The sequence below is a fragment of the Neofelis nebulosa genome, chromosome 2, assembly GCF_028018385.1.
Source record: "Neofelis nebulosa isolate mNeoNeb1 chromosome 2, mNeoNeb1.pri, whole genome shotgun sequence".
NCBI classification, from domain to species: domain Eukaryota; kingdom Metazoa; phylum Chordata; class Mammalia; order Carnivora; family Felidae; genus Neofelis; species Neofelis nebulosa.
The window spans coordinates 150,056,702-150,080,126 of NC_080783.1; the positions used below are offsets into that span (position 1 = coordinate 150,056,702).

Consider the following 23,425-nt stretch of genomic DNA (forward strand, 5'->3'; position numbering starts at 1 on the left):
CCAGGGTCTTTTGGATTGGAAAGTAAGAAGAACACAAATCTTTACTGTATGTGGAGGGGCACATGTATATTATGATGCATGTTTATATATGTAACTTCTATTTCATATGTGCAAATGCCTGGTGTTGGATTTTGTTTTCTCAATACTTGAAGTAGGCAGAGCTCCACAATGCACCTAGATAAAGGTTCCATGTTCTAATTTGCATAATTTTATTCTCACCTACTTTGAATTTCTTTACTTTTTTTATAGCCAAATAAAATGGACATAATCTGTACCTATTTGTCTTCACTAATTGAGCACTAATTACCACTTTATGCATCACTCTTATTGTATTTACTACAATAAGGTTAACGACCCAGAGATCCAGTATTTTCCCATGTCTGGTTTTGTTTCGCATTTGAGCTTATTTGTATACCTATTACATCCCTACGCTCTTAAAGATCTATAAAATATTACTCCTTGATCTCTATGTAAGAAGCAATTTGCTGGGCTTTAGTGTTGGAGGAAAAGACCTCAGGATTGGTGCCTGGGAATGTGAAAATCTTTCCCGTGAATTTGGATGTCTGCTCAACAAGATTGCACCACAAAAACCTCACACTTTTATTGTTTCGCGTGTTACATTGCACTGTTAAGTTTAACTGCATCGGAGAAGGCACAGGTGGTGTTTAAGTTCCCAAATACCTTAAAATTTCAATGCCTCGGGCAAGAAACAGACAACTGGGTAGGCACAAGTTGTAATATTTCAGGCAAGACATTGCTAAAATCAGAAGAGCCTTTGCCCATACATTTTACCGTCACATTTCTATGAACCTTTATGCATTTCAGTAAGGCTTTTAAATAGATTCTTAGGCAGTGCTTTCCTGTAGGTCTTCATTAAGGCATTGATATTAAACTGTTTTGAAAAATCACTTTTTACAGGATCCCAAGAGCTGTCCCCCTTCTCTTTTAAAGCACTTTCTCGATACCTAAAAATTCAAGTACTTTCTTAACCAAGTGCAGACTGAAATATTTCACTATGGATTTGAACAGAAGCCAAGAGCGTCGATGAAAGAAAAACTTTTCTATAAAAGGTTTATTGTCAGTGCTTTCTAAAGAGGTAGATTCTTCTAAAACAGGCTACCAGCATTTTTCACAAACATTGACGCAGCCTTCTCAACCTCTCCTAGACCTAAGATTGAGGTCCTTTTCTTTTAGGAATGCTCTGCATCTAGCCTTTGACCTTCTGGATAGCCAACTCTATCTAACTGCTCCCTCCTCCAGCAGCATAACGTATATTATAAAAAGGAAAGGGGGGATGGGGTAGCTCGGTCCTCACGCTATTGGAAAAGTACTTGAAATTCCTTGCATTCCTTTGCATTTAACAGCATGTTTACCTAATCACTGGCTTATTAGGATTAACACAAGTCATTGCTTCAAGCTCATTCAGTGAAAACAAACTGACTCCTATAGACTCCAAGACTTTTTTTCTGCTCCCAGCTAAGGGTGGATCTTTCGGTAGTTCTCCTATGCTTTCAGAACAATATTGGGAAAATATAAAGTTATAAACAAGTGACCTTCTATAACACATTATCCAACCAGACTTAATCTTGCCCATGAATTTAGATATGGGCAGCCTGGGTTATGGACTGTTTCATTCAAGTTCCTCTCTTCTTCCAAGGTGACAAGCATAATAGCCTAGTAATTAAAATGATAAATGACCCTACTATACCCACCTTGCAATGATGGAGTGATGGAGACCCTTAGGCTTTGAATTCTTATGAAAATAAAGCATTATTTTTTTTTAATTTTTTTAATGTTTATTTATTTTTGAGAGAGAGAGACAGAGTATGAGCGGGAGAGGGACAGAGAGACAGAGAGGGATACACAGAATCAGAAGCAGGATCCAGGCTCTGAGCTGCCAGCACAGAGCCCAACGCGGGGCTCAAACCCAGGAACCATGAGATCATGACCTGAGCCCAAGTCGGATGCTTATCCAACTGAGCCACCCAGGCGCCCCATAAAGCATTACTATTTAAATCACAAATTTAGCTTCAGATTCCTTGTGCTTCCTAGGATGCCTAAGTGTTCAACATGTTTTAAAAACAGATTACTTTACATGCAGAGATTTTTCTCAACTGAAGATAAAAGCAGTCATTGTCTTCTTTTTGTAGGTTAGTTCCCTGCTCTTATCCCAAGCTCCTAAAACAGTTCCTGGCACAAAGTAGGCACCCAAGTAGTCCTGGTTGAATAATTGAAAGAATGCATAATACGCTAAGCTTTTGCCAATGACTTTGGATAGTCTCTGAAAATATCGAATACCACACACTCAGATATTAGGTAAATATTTCTTTATTAAATGATTAATTCCATAAATAAATTCTTTTCACTGAATATAAAATTAAAATCATTTACAAATTATTCCAGTATTACATTTCCCTTCCCTCCCCAAAAGCTACATTTCGATAAATAAAAACATTCAGTCTTAAAACACCTGATTTCTGTTTGCAGTTTAGAGTGCAGATAGCTGCCTCTCACGGTCACTCACAGAGTGTCCCCTTCAGGAAGGGATGGCACCCCCTCCCATTTACTTCTTTCAAAAGATGAAGGCTTTAACTGATCAACTAATCTTTTTTTTTTTTTTTAACAATTGTAGAACCAAAAGGAAAAAAAGCCTAGAGAAAAATATGCTTACCAAATAATTTACAAACAGAAAACAGAACGTCATCAACAGCACAAGCTCCAAAATGAAGCAGTAACGTGGGCTCCAATATTATGAAGCGAAGTATTCTCCCATCGTGGCTGCATTAGTGTCCGTCCATCTGCACCAGCACACCTGGCAGTTTCAAAATACCTTAATACTACTCAAGAATGAGCAATGCATCCCTTCTACAATGAGTCCCTCACCCCCACCGCCCCCACCCATATCTCTGTGATTCTGGCACTCTTCTCCCCCCTCGTTTGTTCACCCTCGCGCTGGAAACCCAGGTGGCATTTAGTCCCTAAATTTGTGAATGTCATTGAACAGCCTGTAGAAGGGAAACACCGCCTCGTTGGCATGCGGACAGTTGTAGTTGCACTTGCAGGACTGGATCATCATGACGTTCTTGGAAAACGTCTCCCCATCTTCGCAACGGAAGCGCATCTTCACAGTCCTGGTCTGCTGGGGCGTGCAGCAGCGGCCGTCCACGCATGAGCCGCAATACTTGGGCCGGTATTTCTTCACACTCGAACATCCAGCATAAGTAAACCTGACTGGTTCGGGGGATTTCTTGGTCTTGCTGCATTTCTTGCCCTTCTGTAAGAAAGAGGAAAGAAGGAGAGTTAGGAACAGTGTTTCTCTGTCTTGGAAGAGAGGTTCACATCTCGCCCAGCTGCCAGGCAACAGTCTCCAACAAGCACCACCGGAACTTACTTTCAGGCTGCTGTACATCTGCTGTCCACAAGGCCGCACTTCACAAATCCGGGTTTCCTTCACCAGGCGGCATTCAAGGTTGTCATTGGTAACTCGTGTGGAGATACCAGTTCCACAGGTCTTGGAGCACTGGGACCATGAAGTTGTTTGAACGATACATTTCTGGCCGTGTAAAGAAGGGTTGTATAGGATTCGAGGTTCCATTCCAAACGCTAGAGACAAACAAGAGGGAAAATTTCTCAGAGGCATAATGACACCAACAGACTCAAGGAGTCGCTTCTACAAAGCTTCAAACTAGGAATGAATGTATTTCAGTACAAGGTCTTTCAGGCTGAGTCTCAACTTACCTGGGAGCCGCTTCAGGGAGCCGCCTTTTCCAACCGCAATTAATTCATTGTTCCTGGTTAACTCCACCTCCGAGGCATCAAATGCCAGCCCCTTGCCCAGGAGGCCATCCCGGTCGTCCGCGGGGTCCTTGGCACCATCCTCATCACAGACCCACTCCTCACAGCACTGCCCGGTAACTTTGACTAGCCGGGGGTTGGGACAGCCCAAGTTGGGGAGAGAGAGTTCTTGGGGACACAGAGGAATGCAGCCCACAGCGCCGTCGATACATGTGCACTGATGTTTACAGTTGGGCTGGAAACTTTCCCCATTCTGGTAGATTCTGGAGTTATATTCACAGGGTCTGCCCTCTGATTGAGCTGCAAAGAGCACCGAAAGAGAAAGGGAAAAGAGGATAAAGTTAAGATTCCCAACCATGGCCTGAAACTCATACATATTTTCTGCTGTTAAATTCAATTTATGGTAAAGTTCCCTACAATTCCTCGGGGACTCCAGACCAGAACAATAAGTTAGTCAGGAATCACTTTTCCGTATGCGCTTTTCGTTGGGCCCAGACACACTGAATTGCATTCCAGACTGCTGAAATCATGTGCCTTTCTGCCAAGCTACCAACAACAAAGCATCACCATACATGGTCTCAAAATTACTAAACTTCTGGACTACGGGGACTATTATTTTTTTAAAGGGGCCAAACCACAAGCATCTTACCTCTGCAGATCCCCTTCGGAGCGGTGGAACTGGCGCCGAAATTGCATTCCAGCCCCTTGGTGTGGTCGCAGGGCTGCATTTTGCTGCAGTCCTCGTTGAGCTGCTTGGCGCAGACCTTACAGCAGCCGCAGCCGTCCCGGACCAGCCCGACTCCCGGGGCGCACTTGGGCGCCTCCTGGGGGCAGTGGCAGGCGGCAGGGCAGGTGGAGAGCGCCTGGAGGGGGGTGGGGGGACAAGGCACGCGTGAGACTCGGCGCGGTTAGCAGACGAGCCCAGAGAAGGGAGGGTTCCTCCGACCCTGTCCGCAGGGGGTCTCTGATCCCGTCCAACCCGGCCACCCTTGGCGGCTGCGGCTGCCAGCAGGCCCCCCGACGCGTCTCCAGGGGGGCTTGAAGAAAGAGCTAACCCGAAACGCCCCCGAACTTTTTAGTTTAGTTTTCTCTGCGGGGAGCAATCTGGGGAAAGGGGAAGGGCCTGGAAGAGCGGATGGGGAAGCGGAGGCAAAAGAACTCACCAGCCTGGCCAAGTGGAGAAGGGTGACGGCGAAGGCGAGCGTCCTGGCGGTGCGGGAGCTCATTGTGGCGCGCAGGAGTCCGGACGAGCGCGGAAGCAAAGACGCCGATACACGGGTGCGCAGCAGTCGAGGTCTGGTGCGTGGATCCGGGAGACGGGACAGGCTCCGGTCCGTGCGGCGGGGTGGCGGGCCCGGTGGCAGGAGGGCGAGGGCTGGGGCAGCGAGCGGGCTGCAAGCGTCCTTCTCTTGGGGTCCTTCCCGAGGAGGCGCGAAGGGCGCGGGTGCTGCTCGGGGGCGCTCTCGCTCGCGGTCTGCCCAAGCGTCCAGAGCCCGCCTTTTATACGGGCCGGCCGCGGCGCCGCGTGTTGCAGTGACGTCGGCTCTGTCTGCGCGTTCCAGAATTCTCAAACATCTCAGGAATGCTGGTTGGCGCGGGCTGCTGCCAAGCGCCTCCCCTGGCTCCGTTGCACCTTTTTTTTTTTTTTTTTTTTTTTTTTTTTTGTCCTGGACCCGTCTAGAAAACAATCTACCGTTTTTTCCACTTTAAATAATGACTTCGATTGGGAGGGCTCTTTCTGGCGTGATGGTGGTGATGGTGGTGGAAGGGGCAAGGGGGGGCGAGTTCAAAACTTTGCCTGGACTGGGAGGGTGGGAGGACCTGGGAGGGAGGAACAAAAGTGGTTTTGTTTGGTGATGCCGAGTTGACCGGGCAGCCTTGGAAGCCCTCACCCGGGAAGGCAGCGAGCTGTTTGCTTGTTTACAAAGAAGGTGAGAGTCAAGTTATCTATGGAGAGGCGAACGGGGAGGGGGAGTGTGTCTGTGAGCCAGGAGTCTATTTGTGGATTTCATAGAGGCATGCTCGAATCAAGTCCCAGCTTTGGTATGGTGTTTATTAGCCAAGTTAAGTGTATTGCAAATTAATACCCGCAGTGGCATTTATGAATGAGAGGGGGGAAAAATCAGCTTCCCCCACCGTCTGGCAGATTCCCAGGCAGAGGTCTTCCCCCTTCCGCCCCCCCTCCCTTTTTTGGTATGTCATACTTGTTTGTTTTTGGAGGTTCCCACTTTAGTTCCAGCCCACTGCCTGGGTTGGAAGTCCGAGAGGAAACAAACGCAGGGAGTTCTCCGGGAGGCTGACTTCTACTTCCTCACGGATGCGGGAGACAGGGTAAGCCCTTCCAGCCTCCCTCCCCGGTCGGGAGGCGTTGCTAACTAAGCCGCCAGCCAAAAGCAGAGGGGACCACCTTGCACTAATTTGTCCTGAGATCATCACCTGTATATACTGCAATGCCAAACCAGATTCCAGCACCATTGGGCCCAATGGGTCTAAAGCTAAAAGTTTTGTGGGGTTTTTAACACTTTTCCTTGGGACCACTTAGAAGCCTCCCATTTCAAATGGATTGCAATGCTTTTCTAGCCAAGTACCGAGGAATATGAGATTTTCGGATATACTGTTCTGTAATAAAACTGTTAGCAGAATTTAAGATCCTGTTTTACCTGCAACACATGCTGTAGAAGACCCCCACGCTGTTTGCTTTAACATTATCAGTATCATTAGTGTTACTGATAAATTCTCCCTCAAAGTTTCAAAAACTATATTCTTGTGCAATTTTAATAAAAACACAAAGTAATTATGCCAGTCTTTTATATGTGCTCTAGAACTTTTCGTCCTTTCTAATGTGTTAGGGCTGTTCTTCACAAGTTAGCAGTCTTGCTTAAGAAGTCCCTCAGTGCCAACTTTTCTGTGAATTACTCTGATAAGTACAATGAGAAGCTATTGCAATGAAAACATTATCCAATAAAGAGAACTGTGGCAGGAAAGAGTTAAGTTTCATTCATTCAAAAGTGCCCTTTCATAAGTCTAAGAGGCTTTGGCTTGTGGGAGTAGGATCTCTAAGGCTTTGTTGGAGGGTTTGGGGTGCATGGCTTACTTTTCAGGACTTGTCAGGTGTTATGCAAATAAAGAGGAAAATCTGGGCCCTACTTGGTACTCAAGACAGTCCATCCATTATTACTTAGAAAACGTTTTTTTCCTGCGTTAAAACTTCATTATCGTTTCCCTCTTAATGAAGTGACTGGGGATGGGGGTGAGTAGGCGCAGTACAGGGTGGGAGGACGTCGTGGGGAGAGAATGGAGAGGAGTGTTCCTGGCTTCTGTTGTGGAGTCTTTTCTATTTGACTTCATGGTTGTAAGTATTTCCAGATGGTGAATCAGACACCAGACGTAACAATATTTCCATATTTGGGTATAGCAGTAGCCTGCGTTTTTAACATTTTTCTGCCTCTGTTATCCAACCACAAAGCATTCTTGACAGCTTCAAATGTTGTTAAATATAGACTTAACTTCTGTTCCCAGAGCAGGAAATTCTTTGGAATTCCTTGTTTTTCACGCAATCTGTCTATCATGATTTAAAATAAAATTACAATGGATGATCCAACTGGCCAGTGTATATACCTTGCTTGCTCCTTTATTGAGGGGGACGGGAGATATGCAAAGAGATTCAGTCTGCCGCACAGCTTTGAAACACAGGCCATTCCAGAGATTCCTTTAAAAATCAGATTAAAGTTTTCTAACAAGGGTGTGTGGGTTTGTGTCTGGGCTGCTTCAGCTGGGGAATCTTGGAGGATGAGTTTGCCCTGGAGGAGAAACTTAGAGAACCTTACCATCAGCCACCCATTTAAAGCTGCGAGTATGTTGGGGTGGGGGGGTGGGGGTGGGGGGAGCTGGAGCAAACCGGGCCAGGAGGTGGGGGAGAGGGAGAGACTGGAGCAACCTATGTGCACAGCCTTTCCATATACTGCGTCCTGGTGCGCCTGCTAGTAAACGACGGCATCGGACCAGAGGAACAGCAGCTCCTCACGTCCGGCTTCAGGACGGTCCAGAAACCCCAGACGTCCCGTCGCCTTCTCGCCTTCTTCGCTCAGGGCTGCAGATCAGTTCACGTTGACAGATTAGAGGAAAATGTGCAAATGTTTATGGGTAAGTGTCTTCGGATGCTAATTCTGCATGTTTCTTTTGCTCTTTTTCCTCACTCCCTCCCTGCATGCGCGCCCCATGATGGAATAACGGGCCGCCTTGTTTCCTTGTGCTGCAAGGCACAGAGAAGGAGCTGCTTGTTGTCTTCAGCAGCTCCCAGGTTTGAGCTGAGTGATGGGGACATCTCTCACTCGCTGCTGCCAGGGAATTTTAGGTCACCAAAAGAAGGGCTCACTGCCTGGCGGCAACTGAGAATAAGAATCACCCTAAAACTGACGAGTCCAGTTTCCTAGCCCTAGACCAGTGGTTCTCAAACTTTGGCGTGTCTCAGAATCACCTGGTGGACTGATTAAAAAACTGATTGCTGGGCCCTACCCCAGAATTTCTTATTAGCTACATTTCTAACAAGTACGCAGGTGATGCTGCGGCTGGTGGTCCTGAGAACCACAGCCTTGGACGGTTAGGAGTGCTTCTAATAGCCGTGTGCATGTGCGTGCGTGTGCCCTCGTAGTCAGGTGCTCTCGCCCGCACACCCAGGCTCACAACTTACACCTGTTACAGCCACTTGAATGAACAGAACAATTTGTGGTGACGACGAAAGGCCGGCTTTAAGGTGGCGCCGCCGGGCCATCCCTTCCACCCCGCCGCGTTCCCCCACCCCCACCCTGGAGAGTGATGGCAGGGAGCGCCACAGGTAATCCGGCTGACCGCGGGAACTGGACGGCTGGCGCGCGGGGAGGGCCTCGGCTGCCCCGGGGGACCGCTGCGGAGACCGGGTGCAGGGTCCACGCGGCTGGGGGACCCGGGCTGGGGCGGTCCGCGCACCAGGCCGCTCGATGCCCACCGCCCCCTGCCGGCTGCCCGGCCCGCGCGCCCTGAGTCGCCGCGGAGGGCAGGACTCGAGGTTTCCGGCGCGCGCCGCCGCAGGACGTTTCCAGCCCCGGCCCATATTTGGTGAAAGTCTTTCAGGACTCCGTCATCCAGCTCCGGGGGGCGGCGGCGGCGGCACTGGGAGCGGGTCCGGCGACGGCGCGGCCGCCGCGCTGCTGCTGAGTGCCTGGGCCTCCGGCCGCCGGGCCTCAGGCGCGGCGGGCGCGGGATCGAGCGCGCGCGGGAGACCGACGCGGCCCAGGCCCAGCCCCAGCCCGCAACCCGGCGAGGGCCGAGGCCCAGCCCGCGCTGCGTGGGAGGCTGGCGCAGAGGGCGCCGCGGCCGGATTATGTCACTTTTCCCGTCCACCCCACTGTTGACTCTTCCTCCCAGCGGGGCAGCGAGTTGCTGCGTTGTGCCAGATTTAGAGGGTACGCCCAGGCGCGGGGGTGTGGGCGTGTGTGTCAGAGGGTGGCGTTTGCTCAGGCTTCGAGCCCACCCGAGAGCAGAGACGTGGAATCGACTCTGGAGAGAAGTCCCAAAGGCCTGGGTCCTATTATCTCTAGAAAGGAGAGTAGCTAGAGCTCGCCTCTCGGTTTCTTTGGGTCTTCCACAGCCCCTTCCTCTCTTCCTCGTCAGTAAATTCCTAGGCGGAGGGTTGGGGGTGGGGTGGGGGCGGATCCCTGGAGGGGAAGTCCTGGCTCTGCCGTCCACTAGCCTGCAGCCTTCGGTAAGCTGTCCATCCTTTGTAGACCTGTATACTGTAGATCAGTATAAACTGGGAAAGGAGACCAGTAGGTGGTAGAACGGGAGCAACCCCTTTCAGAGCTAAATCTCTTGCCATTCTCTCCTAATAATGACAGAAGCAAACAGTACCACTCTAAGGCACCGTTTTGAATGACTCCTGTATGTTGACTCATTTAATTCACCAGTGCCCCATTGAAGCAGATCTTCTTGTTAACACCATTTTCTCTCTAAAGAAATGGAGGCACAGAAGGTAAGTGACTCACCAAGACACTCACCTGGAAGGTAGCAGAATTGGACCCAGGCGTCTGGGTTCCAACAAGCCTTGTACTTAAACATTGTGCATACTGCCTGTTCCCCATCACTTCCTTCAGGCATTCAGGCCTGTCCCCTTTCCTAGAACTTTACCTTTATTTAACTCTATCACAACTTACCCAGATATTCCAGGATAAATGCATCGAATAGAAAAATAGTTGATAAATTAACTGAAGCTATGGTAACCTCTGAGGAGAAGAGGGGAAGGGGTGTTGCATTTTAACAGGAGAAGCTTACTGCACATACGTTCATGTAGTATGCTTTTAAGCACCTTGGCAGGCTAGGGAAAGACATCTAGGACCTTTGGGGTTCTTCTGATATCTCACAAGCCACATTGATCAAGGAATCTCAACGTCTGGAACAAGGCTTTAGCTAGTAGAAATTGCATTTGTCACAGACATAAAGTTTTCAAGGTCACTTACTTGATTGTTCATCAGTCTGAGTGTTCCTTATGGGCTGAATATGCTATGAACCTGTTTTTTGCATTATACATCATGAGTATATTTATCTATATATCTGAGGACAAATTGTTTATTCCCATTGAACCCTGGATTTATTCAGAGCTCATGATGTGTCATGGCACTGTGGTAGGAATTAGTGACATCAAAAAGAACACTTTAACATTGATGTTCCCCTGGAGGATTCTGCAGCCTGTTGCTGAAGTAGGTACAAAGTACTGTGTGGACACGTCTCTGGGTGGGGAGTGAGGGTGGAAATACTTGGAGTCTGAAAGGATGAGCAAGAATCTGTATATGTGCTGCCGAAGCGAGCACAAGATGAGAAAGAATCTGAAGGACATTTGAGACGGAACAGGGTCTTGACCACGCATGACGATGGTACACCTAGTGTGTCTGGACTACAGGATTCCTTTGGGGAACTGGCAGCAGGTCTGCTGGGACCTTCTACAAATGGCCTTACTTGTTATAACACTGGGACTCTGGCAGTCAGGAGCCATGTGAGGCTTTGCCTTGGTTTCATCATCTATAACATAATGGGGTTGCCCTAGCTCAGGGTGTGTGCACTAAAGGGCTCACAGGGATCAGCCAGGTAAAAAATGATGTTTCGGGGATTTGTGGTAGCTGATACTTGGCCTCAGCATCGAGGAACCATGGTGATAGTGGGGACCAACCATGGGGGTGCTGAGAAATTGATAGGTGAAAATGTAGGTCCAGTGTTTGCCCATTTTCTCATTTTTTAAAGGGTACCAGGGATCTGGATTTTTCTGTAAAGTCCTTTAATTTTTTACATGTTGGCAATTAATTAAAACAGTTAATCTAAGTTAAAACTCCATCTAAGTTAATCCTAGGCAAATCAAGGAAGGCAATGTCTGGGCCCTGCCAGTTGTGGTCTTTAGGATGAATGACCCTAGGGCCTTTCCTGCTCCAGCATTCTGTTACCCCCAGCCATTCAAAAAAAACATCAAATTGGGGCGCCTGGGTGGCGCAGTCGGTTAAGCGTCCGACTTCAGCCAGGTCAAGATCTCGCGGTCTGTGAGTTCGAGCCCCGCGTCAGGCTCTGGGCTGATGGCTCGGAGCCTGGAGCCTGTTTCCGATTCTGTGTCTCCCTCTCTCTATGCCCCTCCCCCGTTCATGCTCTGTCTCTCTCTGTCCCAAAAATAAATAAAAACCGTTGAAAAAAAAACAAAAAAAAAAAACAAAAAAAACATCAAATAATAGCACCCTGGGCTCCATTAATTGTTAGATTGACTGGACTTTCATTTACTTAAAAAATAAGGGCTGCCACTTAACTCAGTTGTAGGAGTTTACACTTTATCAACAAAATTGGAATGTGTCTTTTTCTTATTTTCTACTTTACTCCCAAACACTATTGGGTCTCCCTTTCTTCTCCCCCTGAATTTATGTTGTAAGCCGCTGGCATTGCCTTGGCAGCATAATAGGAAACACTTTTTTTTTTTTTTAGGGCATCTGTATCCAATGGGAACTATATCTGTTTATTTCTTCCACCTGGCGTCTGTCCACAGGAAGCCAGGCATTTCTAACCCCCTTACCTTACAGAACTTATTTTGTGGTAACACAGAAACATTTTGTTGGAACGGACTAGAAGGCACCTCTCCCACTCCACCCTGCAACCCATCTTCTAAACATGATTGAGCAATATGATATGTATTATAAATCACTATCAAATGGCTCCAGATTTAGGTGATTAAGAATTAACCTTCTCCTCTTGTGTTTTATTTCCAGAGATAACCTGTCTCCTAATTACCCACTTAAAACCACACATACCACATTCAGAATTTAGAAAAGGTTTGATTTGGGCACAGTACTTGAGCACACAGATAGATCCTACAGAGAAATTGAAGCAATTTATTCTTGCCAACTTTTTGCAGGTCCGAAGATTAAATGAAAAGGAGCATTCTGGCTGTGGGGCTGATTATGTGAAATAAGACGTAAGACATGTTTAATGCTCAGCAGGATGCTTGGCACATAGTAAGTGCCTAATAAATTCCAATTACTTTTACTGCTAAGCCCCATCATTACCTTCACTTTTACTACAATTAGCATAGAATGAGCTAGTCTTATTCTCTAGAGAATATTCTGCATTCTTTGAACTAGATGAACTCAAGCTGTAAAAACATTTGATAAGTGGTATATAGATGAAGTGATTTAAAAAAACCCATGCAGCCCAGTTTTCTGGCTTGCACTGGAGCCCCAGTGACCATTTAAGAAAGCGCCCAGGCTTTGCCTATCATGGAATTGCAAATTTGCCTACAGGCAATAGTGAGCTGAGGGGCTTTTTGCCTTGGTTTCCTCTCCTATAAAAAATAATGGGATTGCCCCAGCTCAGGAATCGTGCACTCAAGTGGTCCAGGGACCAGCCAGATACAAAACACCATGCCTGAGGAGTAATGCCAGCAGACACTTGGCCTCAGCATACAGAAGCCATGGGGATAGTTATACCTATGGGGTCTGGGTTTTACCTGCCAAAGACTAGGGAATTGATACATATAGCTGAGTTAGTGATTTTATCTAATGTTTATAACCTTGTTGGCTATAGTATTCCATCTTAGGTCCGTTTAAATGATGAGAAAACTGAGGCTTAGCTAGAGTCAGTAACTGGTGCAAGGGCACAGAGCTATCGAGGGAGAGCAGAGTGTCTGTTTCTAAAGGCTTTTCTTTTGAGGGAGAACATGGGGTTTGCCTTCTGTGAAACCCACCTAAAAGTGTAGAAACTTGCCCTCAACTTCTTGACTTCCCATTAACAACTGACTGTGGTTGTTACTTAAATGTATTTCTTTTCTTTTTTTTTTTTTTTAATGTTTATTTCTGAGACAGAGAGAGACAGAGCATGAGTGGGGGAGGGGCAGAGAGAGGGAGACAGAATCTGAAACAGGCTCCAGGCTCTGAGCTGTCAGCACAGAGCCCGACATGGGGCTCAAACTCACAAACTGTGAGATCATGACCTGAGCCGAAGTCAGTCGCTCAACCGACTGAGCCACCCAGGCGCCCCTTTAAATGTATTTCTAAGTGTGTCTTGGGTTTATTTGGTTTTCAGTAATTGTGGGCCCCAGTTTCTTCATGAGAGTCTGGTGATGAATGAGTTAAACAATAAAAGAGGGTTCCCTCCACACAGAGCCCCTTGCCTAAGCTTGCTCCTATTTCCTCTGAAGAAAAAGAGATGTGTCAGGACAAAGGAGGAACTCAGAGATTGAGAGAGATTTCTACTGTAACTTAGTCATCACCATCAGTTTTGTTACTGGAGGCAGACAGACCTGCTCCCGCTCACAACCATTGGTCACCCTCCAACAGTTACTAAGCACAGAGCCCTCCAGGCACCCACTGTGAACACCCTGTATCTCTGAGACTTGCACAAAGTGTCTCTCAGCCTTGGATGTGAGGGTGGGGCAGGGTGCCCAATATTATGACAATAAGTAAAAAGCAAAGAGCAATTTGAGGCTAGTCCTAGGCCTTTAACAAAAAATCTTGAACCCCCTTTCCTTTGAGTAGGCTTTAGCTCTCAAAAAACAAAAACAAGACAAAACAACAAAAAACCCCACTGTTTTTAAACAGTCTTTTTGGTAGTTTCTTTTTTTTTTCATTCTTTTAAAATTGAGATACAATTGACGTATGGCTTTATATTAGTTTCAAGTGTACAACATAAAGATTCAATATTTGTATATATTGGGAAATGATCACCACAACATATATGTATAGGTAACACCCACCAACACATGTAGTTACAGTTTTCTTTCTTGTGAGGTGAGCTTGTAAGATCTCTCTTAGCAACTTTGAAATATACAACACGGTAGTATTAACTATAGTTACCATGCTGTACATGATATATCCAGGATTTATTTATTTTATAACTGGGTGTTTGTACCTTTGATCACCTAAACAGTCAGTTCTTAATGGACAAAGATAATATGTGTTCAGTGCTTGAATTTCTGAGACTCTGGGAAAGGCCACTGGGGAATTAGAAGGGGTAGAATATATACCGAAACACTGCAGATCCAGAAGATTGATAGTTCAGGTCAATCCTATAAATACGGTATGCATGCCAGAGTTTGTGCTAGGTGGCGATACAAAGAAGAAGAATATCTAGACTTTGTCATCATGGCTCTCACAGCCTGGGAGAGATGTGGATGTTTATGCAAATAATACAATACATTGATTGGGGCCTCTGGATGGCTCAGTGGGTTAAACGTCTGACTTCAGCTCAGGTCATGATCTCACAGTCTGTGAGTTCGAGCCCTGCATCAGTCTGTGTGCTGACAGCTCAGAGCCTGGAACCTGCTTAAGATTCTGTCTCCCTCTCTCTCTGTGCCTTTCCCTTGCTCATTCTCTCTCTCTCTCTCTCTCTCTCTCTCTCTCTCAAAAATCATAAACATTAAAAAAAGTAGTACAATACAGTGATTGATGCTCTAGGTACAGTGCAACCAAACTCCTTTGGGGGTACAAACAAGGGATGTCTAATTTAGAGTCCCACCCTTTAAAGATGTGAGGACTTGTTCAGTCTGTAAATTTTGATGGCTGGGAGGGATCAGGCACAGTTATGCACAGGCACTAACATCCACATTCCCTGTCAAGCTGGCAATTGCAGAAAACATGCACATCTTCGTGAGACATTAGTGAACACCTAAAAGTGGGAACCTGAAGATGAGCCTCTTAAAATGCATTGATTACAAACAAGAGCAACCCTTTGGGTGCTGTTGGATATTCTTATCACTATGGATCTTTTTTTCTGAGAGGGGAGGGAAGGGAACTGACACCTGACAGGAGCCAAATGCCTTAAAGGTTATCTCATTTAAGGTTCAAGAAAATCCTCTAAGGTGAACATTTTAACATCGTTCTAAGCTTAGTAAGTGGGCGTTCAGAGAAGTTAAGTAACTTGCCCAAGATCAGTTAGAATGTGACCAAACAAGCATTCTGACCCAGTCCTGTGTGACTCCAAAACCTGTACTGTTTCTACATTTCTGCTGCACTGTCCTGACTCCCTGAATTTCCATTCCCTGTATGAGTGTTTGCTCCTTCTCTGTTTTCTTATATTATTACTACCTCCCCTTCATAGAGCCAGCCTTTCCCTTTCTCTTAGCACTTTCATGTTTATTGATGTTGAAGTCTTTGAGCCACTGGTGAGTCTAGCTTCTAAAAGGAGGTACAGACTAAAGTGAACGAGATCATTACCATCTTGTCGACATTAACACCACATCATTAAAATCAGAGAGCAAGCGTGGTGACATTAACCTTCCTTATATTTGCTTCCCTGCTTAGCACTGTGTAGAATGATTTAGAGGTATGTGATTTCTCCTATCTGGGGACAGATGACAAGTTCCAAAGGATGTGTGTGGAGTTTAATGAGAAATAATGACGGAAGTATGATTTAGGGATTCTGTCTTTGAGAGACAGAGGGAGGTCACCTGCATGGTTCAGTGGGTTAAGTGTCTGACTTCAGCTCAGGTCATGATCTTGTGGTTTGGGAGTTTGAGCCCCGCTAAAAGCTCTGTGCTGACAGCTCAGAGCCTGGAGCCTGCTTCGTGTTCTGTGTGTGTCTCTCTCTCTGCCCCTCGTGGGCTCATGCTCTGTCTTGCTCTCTTAAAAAGAAACATAAAAAAATTTTTTTAAAGACAGAAGGGAAGTGCCATGGCAAAGGCTGCAATACAGTGCAATACAGGCTCCATAAAGGCAAGATGGTAACAATAAAAGGTAACAGAAAGAACAAATACAAAGAGAGTGGAAACTCAGAAGGAAGCTAGATGACTATATGAAGAAGGTCCTGGGCCAATACACTGAGGCATATTTGCGCACACACATTCGCGTTCTCCTGTGTTGGGGAAGGTAAGGATGGGAGAGTTGAAATGAGAAAATCATAGTGAATTATGACATTCCCATGGATTCATTTTCTTTTCCTGTTACCACAATTAATCTGGATTTCATTCACCTTTCTTTCCTCTGGGCTTTCACCACCTTCTAGGTCATCTTTCTGCTATTTTGAATAGAGAAATGCTTTACTCTCAGTCCAGGAAAGGTGACCAGAAAGGACCTACTTTCACAGCTGGGCTGTTTGTTTGCAAGGGCTTCAACCCTGAAAGCGCGGGCCACAGAGGGAGGTAGGGATGAGGATGGGAATGGGGGCAAACTCAGGGAAGACTTCTGAAGTGGCATAAATGAGAATTGAGACAATTTCCACTTGAAGTCACCTCTCCACTTATGAGTCATTAACCATCTGGAACCAAGTGCAGTTAATTTAGCACCACGCTGGAAAGCTTATAACGTGAACTACATTCCAGGGCCCGGGCATCCAGGTTTTAATCCTTTGTAAACGCCTCTCTTTTGGAACACAATTTGGTGTCAGTACATAGGAACTAAGAATTGTGCCAACTGGTGAGTCATCGCTCTCTGCTTTCTTCCAGAGCACTGTGGGAAAAGGATGGGCAGACTGGGTCAGATAAAACCCAGTCCCACCCAAACTCTCACTGAAGGCTGGAAACAAATCCATTTTTTAAATGTTTTTAAAATCTAATTGGACTCAGAAAAGAGATAATAAGCCTCTGTTCTTTGGTTTCAACTTGGATCTGAAGCCTTGTTTTGTTTTCTAAGTCTCTAGGCTATCACACTGGGTTATAACTTTTTTGTTTGTGCTTGCCTTTTAAAGGACATTTATTGGGGCAGTTGGGTGGCTCAGTCGGTTGAGCCTCTGACTCTTGATTTCAGCTCGGATCATGATCCCAGGGTCGTGGAATCCAGCCCCAAGTCGGGCTCTGTGTTGAGCGTGGAGCCTGCTTGGATTCTCTCCCTCTCCCCTGCTTGTGCTCTAAATAAATAAATAAGCAAATAAATAAATAAATAAATGGACATTTATTAAATCATTAATGATTGATTGCACTGTGGTAGGTTTTGGGGATAGAAAAGCGTGGTTCTTGACTTTGAGGACAATACAGGCTAGAGCCGTGAGGGCATGCCTAAATAATGTGTGTGTAAATACTATGTAATAAGTCTTTTCTTGAAGGTACAATGGGCACAATCTCTTCTGGATCTCTGTATGAACATGGACCCATACTAGGGATGAGGTTTTCTTATTGCACTGGACGGTGTTGCTCTTGGAATTTCCAGTGCTTCCTCTGCAAACTTGGAAGAACAAACTATATTTTTCTCTGCTTGAACTTAATTGACTATGCTTATGATATAGTATCAGCATAAGCCTTGGGAGTCCTCTAACACTCTCTCCTTAACAAAGGGTTGGATATTTTTGTCTTGAATACCTTTCCGCTTTTGGTTGGTAAGCTGTCCAGGTGTTTATAGCCTTTTGCATAAACTTGTGTCTTCTGGTGTTCTAATGATAACAAGTGGATATGTAAATTAATTCTTGGCCTTGGCTGAAATGGTGCATGGTGAATCTAAAGATTTCTGTTACATAGTTTGAAACATAAGCCCAGTTCTTTGAAGCCTTTTTCCTAGGCAGTTGACCACAATGGGAGTGGACAAGAAGGGAGGGCATATTGGGTAAGAGGACTGTACTCCAGGATTCTATTACATTTGGTGACATTTTAGAAAACTGTTTAATTTGATTCCACTATTGTTTGTGACTTGCCATCTGGCATTATTTCCTTTCTTCTGTTTTCTTTGGCTTTAGTTTTCTCTTATTTGTCAAGTTTCTTAATGTGGAGGCTGAGGTCACTGATCTAAAGATTTTTTTTTTCTTTCTATTGTAAGCGTTTAGCACTCTAGATTTCTCTCTAATCCCGCTTCAGCTGCATCCCACAAATTTTGATATGTTGTGCTGTTATTTTCATTCAGTTCAAAGGACTTTCTAATTTCCTTTTTGATTTCTTTTTGACTTCTGGGTTATTTAAAAGTGTTACCCAACTATTTGGATATTTTTCAAGTAATATTCTGTTACTTATTTTGAGTTTAGTTTAATTGTAGTCAGAAAATAAACTATGTATGACTTGAATGTTCTTAAATATTTTGAGACTAGTTTTTGGCCCAGAATATAGTCTGTCTTGAAAAGAATACCTATGCTGCTGTGGACAGAGTGTTCCATAAATGTCAATTAGGTTATGTGGTGTGATAGTGATGTGCAAGTGTTCTATATTCACACTGATTTTTGTCTACCTACTCTTTGGGTAATTAAAAGAAGAGTATTGAAATCACCAACTGCAGTTATGGATTTTCTGTCAGTTTTTGTTTGATGTATTTTACACATCTGTTATTAGGTGCATAAACATTAAGGATTGCTAAATGCTCTTGATAAATTGACCCCTCTCTAATTATGAAATGACCTTCTGTGATAGTTAATTTTATGTATCAACTTGATTAAGCCATGGAGTTCCCAGATATTTGGTCAAACATTATTCTGGGTGTCTGTGAAGGTGTTTTTGGATATGAGTAACATTTGAATTGGTAGACTGAGTAAAGCAGATTGTTCTCCCCAGTGTGCGTGGGGTTCATCCAATCCCTTGAAGGTCTAAATAGGACCAAAGGCTGAGTAAGAAGAAATTCCTCCTACCTGAGTGCCTTTAAGCTGGGAATATCTTTTTTTTTTTTTTTCCTGTCTTTGGACTTGAACTGAAACATCTGTTCTCCCTGGCTCTTGAGCCTGCTGGCCTTAGGAGCAGAACTCCACCATCAGCTCTCCTGGGGCTCCAGCTTGCCAACTGCAGATCTTGGGACTTGTCAGCCTCCATACTCCTATGAGCCAATTTCTTATAATATACTTTATTATATATTTTATATACACTTCTTTTTTATACATATTTATGTAATGTATATTACAATTATTACATCTTCTATCTGTACCTATTTATATGTATATCTCCTCTTGGTTTGGTCTCTCTGGAGAACACTAATACATTCTCTTTATCCCTAATAATATTCTTTGCTCTGAAATCTACTCCCAACTCCAGCCTTCTTTTCATTAGTTGTTAGCATGCTATATTTTTTCATCTCTTACTTTAATCCATGTGTGTCTTTACATTTAAAGTGGGTTTCTTGTTTTGCTTGTTTATCCAATGTAGCAGGTATCTATCTCTTATTATTTTTTTTTAATGTTTATTTCATTTTTGAGAGAGAGAGAGAGAGCGAGAGCGCACTAGCAGGGGAGGGGCAGAGAGAGAGGGAGACACAGAATCTGAAGCAGGCTCCAGGCTCAGAGCTGTCAGCACAGAGCCCAACGCAGGGCTCCAACCCATGAACTATGAGATCATGACCTGAGCCGAAGTCAGACACTTAACTGACTGTGCCACCAGGTGCCCCTGAAGTCTCTGTCTTTTAATTGAGGTGTTTAGACCATTCACACTTAATGTGATTATTAATACAGTTGGGATTAATCTGTCATCTTGCTCTTCTCTACGTGTCCCATCTATTCTTTGTTTTTATTTTCAACTTTTTCTTCCTTTTTCAGACTAAATTTTTTAGATAATTCTACTTTACTCCTTTCATTGGCTTATGGGCTATAACTTTCTGTTTTATTTCAGTGGTTGCTTTTTGGATCACAGTATATGTTTTAAATTTATCACAGTCTACCTTCAAGTGATTTGATACTGTTTCGCATACAGCATAAGTACCTTATGACATTGCAGCAGTTCTCCCTGAAGCACTTCTTTTAATGTTTCTTGTGCAGGTGTGCTGGTGATCAAGTCTCTCAGCTTTTGTGTATCTAAAAAAGAAGTTGTTGAATTTTCATTTTCTTAGCTTTTTTATTTTGAAATAATGTCGACTCCAGGAAGTTGCAAAAATAGTACTAGAGTGAGTCCCATGAACTTTTTACTGAGCTTTCTCCAATGGTGGCAGCTGGAGTACAATAAAACCAGGAAATTGACATGAATACAGTACTGTTAACTAGACTACTGACCTTACTCAGTTTTTACCAGTTGTTTCATGTACTCATTTGTGTATTTTACCTTCATGTTTGAAAGTTATTTGTACTGGATATTGGACTTCTATGTTGGCAGTCTTTTCTTTCATTAAAAGATATCTCACTGCTGTGGCTTGTGTTGTTTCTGATGAGAAGTCTTCTGACATTCTTATCTTTATTCTTCTCTATGTAATGTATCATCGCTGTGGCTGCTTTTACGAATTTTCTGTTTATCACTAGTTTCAAGCAATTTGTAAGGTGCCTTGTGTAGTTTTCTTATGTTTCTTGTGCTTGGGTTTCTTGGATATGTGCATTTATAATTTTCATTAAATTTGGAAAAATTTTTCAGCCATTATTTCCTCAAATATTTTTTTGGTGTCACCACACTCCCCCTCTGCATTTAGGAGACTCCATATTACGTCACGTGAATTTTTTACCAACTCAGTGGAAGTCTATTTTATTTTAGTCTTTTATTCCTCTGTGTGTTTCATTCTAGATATTTTTAATGCTATATGTCAAGTTTATTAATGTTTCCTGAAAGACATATAATCTGCTGTTAATCACATTTTTGTATTATTTTTACATTTATTGTGTTTTTCATCTGAGACATTCTGTTTTCAATTCTAGAAGCTTGATTTGGGTCTTTTAAAATATCTTCCACGTAGCTACATGGCATAGTTAACCTTTTTGTGACCTGACCTTGTTGAATATATGGGATGTAGTTATAACTCTTTTAATGTTCTTCTCTATGAATTCTATCATTATGTGTCATTCCTGGGTCTGTTTCTACTGAATTATTTTTCTCTTCAACATAGATCCTATTTTCCTGCTTATTTGAAAGCCTGACAATTTTTGATTGGATGTTAGGCATTGTGAATTTTATCTTCTTGGATGCTAAATATATTTATATTCCTAAAAATATTCTTAGATTTTGTTCTAGACCATAGATTACTTGGAAACAATTGGATCCTTTCAAGTCTTATTTTTAAGCTTTGTTAGGGATGAGAGCTGCATTTAGGCTAGGCTGAATTTGTCTCCACCACTGAAGCTAACCCTTTCTGTGTACTTCAACTGATGTCCCCTGACAAGAAGTTTTTCACTCTAGCTGGTAAAAACAGAAAACTATTCCCAGTTCTATGTTTGTTCCAAGAATTGTTCCTTCCACTCCTTTTAGGCAGTTCTTTCCCCAGCCTTGGAATAGTTTCCTCACCTGAATGCACCTTTCAGTACTTGGTTGATGACACCAAGGCTGTGCTTTTCAGATCTCTGAGGCTTTCTCTGTGCAGCTCTTCCCTGTCCAGTGCTCTGCACTATATTCTCTAGACACTTTGGCTTCCCTACACACCTACCTCTGCCTGATCAACTCAGGGAGACTGCTGGACTCTGACTGGGTTCCCCTGCCAGTCTGGGTATTCTTTTTAGGCAGTTAGCTGGGTTGATTGTAGGTCTCATCTCTTATTTTCCCACTCTAAACAATCACTAGACTGTACTGGTTGATGTCCTATGTCTACAAAATGTTGTTTCATCATACATTTTGTCTAGTTTTATTATTTGTTGCAGGTAGTGAAGTAAATATGGCCATTGTTTCTCCATTTTAGCACAAAATGGAAGTTCTGCAACTGGAATTTTGCTGAAGAAACTTTATGGGTTCCCTAGGGCTGCTGTAACAGAGTATCATAAACTAGATGACTTAAAACAATATAAATTTATTCTCTCACAGTTCTGTAGGCTTGAAGTCCAAAACCAAGGGGTCAGCAGTGCCATGCTCCTTCCAAAGACTCTTCCTTGCCTCTTCTAGCTTTTGGTGGTTGGCTGCAATCCTCACTGTTCCTCAGCTTTAGATGCATAACCCCAACCTCTACTTTCATCTTCACATGGCTTCTCCCCAGTGTGTGGGAGAAGGTTTCTCCCCTATGTCTGTGTCCAAATTTCCTCTTCTTACAAAGGTACCAGTCATTGCATTAGGGTCCACCCTAATCCAGTATAATCTCATTTTAACTTGATTACATCTGTGTCTTAGTTCAGGGTGCTGTAACAGAATATCACAGACAGGGTAGCTTAAAAACAAACATTTATTGGGGCGCCTGGGTGGCGCAGTCGGTTAAGCGTCCGACTTCAGCCAGGTCACGATCTCGCGGTCCGGTCCGTGAGTTCGAGCCCCGCGTCAGGCTCTGGGCTGATGGCTCGGAGCCTGGAGCCTGTTTCCGATTCTGTGTCTCCCTCTCTCTCTGCCCCTCCCCCGTTCATGCTCTGTCTCTCTCTGTCCCAAAAATAAAAATAAAAAACGTTGAAAAAAAAAAAATTAAAAAAAAAAAAAACAACAAACATTTATTAATCACAGTTCTGGAGGCTAGGAGTTCCAAGATGAAGGTCCCAAGAGACCCAGTGTCTGGTGAGAGCACCATTCCTGGTTTGCAGATAACTGTCTTCACTGTATCCTCCCAGCAAAGAGAGCAGGAAGGTATTCATCTCTCATCTCTTCTTATAAGGGCACTGATCCCATTCATGAGGTCTCCACCTTTATGGCTTAGTTCCCTCCCATTGACCCCATTTCCCAATATCACCCACATTGGCAATCTAGGCTTCAACATGAATTTGTAGGGATGGGGGACATAAACATTCAAGAATTCAGTCCATAGCACTCTGTAATCACCCCACATCAAATAAGGTCACATTCACAGGTACCAGGAGCTAGCGTTTTAACATATCCTTTGCGGGGGGACACAATTCAATCCATAACAGAAACATTTCTTCTTCTTCATTTATATATATATATATACATATACATATATATATATGTGTATGTGTGTGTATAGACACATATATATGTATATATATTTTTTTAATGATATATACACATATATATGTATATATATACATACATATGTGTATATATCGTTAAATTATATATATTTATATTTCTATATATACATATATATATTTACATGTATATATACATATATATGTATATATATATGCATATATATTTTTTTTTTAATATTTGAGAGAGAGACAGACTGACAGAGCATAAGCATGAGCAGAGCGGGAGGAGGGGGTGCAGGGAAGAGAGGGAGACACAGAATCCGAAGCAGGTTCCAGGCTCTGAGCTGTCAGCACAGAGCCCATCATGGGGCTGGAAATAATGAACCATGAGGTCAGGACCTGAGCTGAAGTTGGATGCTTAACTGACTGATCCACCCAGGTGCCCCAATATCTTTTTTGTTTTTTTAAAGTAAGCTGTATGCCCAAT

The 23,425-nt window shown here is 44.0% G+C and overlaps 2 protein-coding genes across 4 annotated transcripts in view; one reads left to right on the top strand and one right to left on the bottom strand.

Moving 5' to 3' along the window:
- Window positions 1–2,312: 2,312 nt before the first annotated feature.
- CCN1 (cellular communication network factor 1) lies at window positions 2,313–5,286 on the bottom strand. The gene is made up of 5 exons (XM_058716748.1): window positions 4,959–5,286; window positions 4,445–4,658; window positions 3,739–4,095; window positions 3,392–3,603; window positions 2,313–3,274 (listed from the first exon to the last, which is right to left on the bottom strand). Exons 1-5 carry the CDS (start codon window positions 5,019–5,021, stop codon window positions 2,972–2,974), a joined length of 1,149 nt encoding a protein of 382 aa, XP_058572731.1. The 5' UTR covers window positions 5,022–5,286; the 3' UTR covers window positions 2,313–2,971.
- A 446-nt stretch (window positions 5,287–5,732) lies between these two features.
- LOC131504451 (homeotic protein ultrabithorax-like) overlaps window positions 5,733–23,425 on the top strand; it is a 78,641-nt gene continuing 60,948 nt past the window's right edge. For 2 of the 3 annotated variants that reach the window (XM_058716759.1, XM_058716760.1), the window contains exons 1-3: window positions 5,733–7,648; window positions 7,780–7,938; window positions 8,451–9,444. In XM_058716759.1, coding sequence (XP_058572742.1) covers window positions 7,384–7,648; window positions 7,780–7,938; window positions 8,451–8,527 — 501 coding nt within the window. In that variant the 5' untranslated portion in view covers window positions 5,733–7,383 and the 3' untranslated portion in view covers window positions 8,528–9,444. Of the gene's footprint in view, window positions 7,649–7,779; window positions 7,939–8,450; window positions 9,445–23,425 lie in introns of those variants that run through there. The other variant, XR_009258000.1, reaches the window with a different exon arrangement.

Bases quoted from the DNA above. Each gene is read 5' to 3' on its own strand.
- CCN1 (XM_058716748.1), bottom strand. From the start codon at position 5,021: ATGAGCTCCCGCACCGCCAGGACGCTCGCCTTCGCCGTCACCCTTCTC. The intron at 4,659-4,958 runs GTGAGTTCTTTT...ACCCCCCTCCAG, and splicing joins TTCTCCACTTGGCCAGGCTG to GCGCTCTCCACCTGCCCTGC. The intron at 4,096-4,444 runs GTAAGATGCTTG...TGCTCTTTGCAG, and splicing joins TCCGAAGGGGATCTGCAGAG to CTCAATCAGAGGGCAGACCC.